This window comes from Tigriopus californicus, chromosome 12 (assembly GCF_007210705.1).
Source record: "Tigriopus californicus strain San Diego chromosome 12, Tcal_SD_v2.1, whole genome shotgun sequence".
In the NCBI taxonomy this organism is placed as follows: Eukaryota; Metazoa; Arthropoda; class Copepoda; order Harpacticoida; family Harpacticidae; genus Tigriopus; species Tigriopus californicus.
Window position 1 is genome coordinate 8,243,752 of NC_081451.1, and position 1,590 is coordinate 8,245,341.

Below are 1,590 nucleotides of genomic sequence, written 5' to 3' on the forward strand. Positions count from 1 at the left end.
CAAGTAAAGAGGAAAATTGGAATATGGCGCCCTAGTTTTCAGCGTTGCAATCATTGAACAGAACATAAAGAGTGAAAAGGGTTTATGGTTGTTTTCTGTTTGAGGATTGCTAATGGTCTCATATTACTTTAAACAAATCATATAATTTTGGCGTCCAGTGACGAAGTAGTCAAGTTAGCTTGAGATTTTGTTCTATGTATTCACTTCAGGCACTTGTTTTGACAGACATGTTACTTCTCTTGCTTAATTGCGTTTGTGTGTAACCTTACCCGTTGGTTGCTGATTGGAATGCTCAGAGGGTCGATAAACAAGGCTTTGGTGTCAAATATGGAAGTCATCCCGGATTCTGTCGCTACGCTCTTTTTATCTTAAGATCCAAGAAATGAGTTAGAGCAAATATAGATTAAAAATTTCTGATAGTACCTGTGATCATTTTGACTCGGATGGATAGCTTGGAGCTATTCGAAAGGTAGATGGTGCTAAGATCCGTTAGGAACACTTCACTAATCTAATAATGAAATTCAATCTAATTGTTAAACTTACATCCTTTCTAATTACCATCATTACCCTCACCATCAAGTCTCCGTTGGCATCCACAGAAAGCTTCACTCTCAAAGAACCCAGATTATGTTCATCAGGTTCATGGATTGGTTCCAAATTGCAATCAATGGACGACTCTGAAGACAAATAATAATGATATAAACGTTGATACGGCTGCATTAGTTCTTCTCAATAATAGCACAAACCTGCAATTTGTCCATTATTAGGTAATGAACAAAGAGGTCCTTTGACAAAAGAAGCGCTTTTTCCCTCGGGATCCAGAAGGTCACCCTTAAAATCACGGGATAGTGCATCTGCACTCTCGTAACCTCTCTCGACCAACGGGGAATACCTTCGCCGGTTCTTCCTGGAGGGGCTATAACCCTGTGAAAATGAGGTCCTTCTGTGTCTCCAAGGAACTTGAGTGCTAAACGGTACGATCATTCATACAAAGTAAATTAGAAATGAATTCCATAATTGCAGATTACCCAAAGTGGCTCGGATAACGACACCTAATGAATTGTAGTTTTGTTATTGGTCTATGATAATAGCTCTCAAAATCTGGTAATTATGAATGACCATACAGATGGCAATACAAATGCTATGGGATGCTCTCCCCGAAGGACAGAGTGGCTCTGTTCTTTGATCAAGCCACTTTTGGATCCGCTAACGGAGTTGGACTTGCCTCGTCGTCTTGATATACTAAAAGACAATTGAAATTGCATGGGCACATTTTGCTCGAGATACAAATATTGGAGATAATTCTCATCGGTGCCCTGATTTAAGAAGCGAGGGCTTGTTGCTAGAAATAGCCTTAGATGCCGTCCTTGAAATAGTCAATTGGGAGTGGAGGAAATATGTCATAGTGATAAGCGCAGTTTCTGCCCACGAGAGAGGTCCACAGTTTGACACTCAGCCCTGATCTTTATCAGGAGCACTTGAAGGCAAACGAAGAACCAATGTCATACAATGGCATCTTGGACCAGGGCAAGTTCCCCTCTTCTCTGAAAGTAGCTCATGTGGTTCCAATTTTCAAAGGGGGAGATAAGT

At 40.6% G+C, this 1,590-nt stretch overlaps 1 protein-coding gene across 1 annotated transcript in view; it reads right to left on the bottom strand.

Moving 5' to 3' along the window:
• Positions 1-1,590, bottom strand: part of LOC131892129 (synaptotagmin-5-like) — a 54,720-nt gene that overhangs the window by 49,156 nt on the left and 3,974 nt on the right. Inside the window, exon 2 of the mRNA XM_059241893.1 lies at positions 1,125-1,242. Coding sequence (XP_059097876.1) covers positions 1,125-1,242 — 118 coding nt within the window. The remainder of the gene's footprint in view (positions 1-1,124; positions 1,243-1,590) is intronic.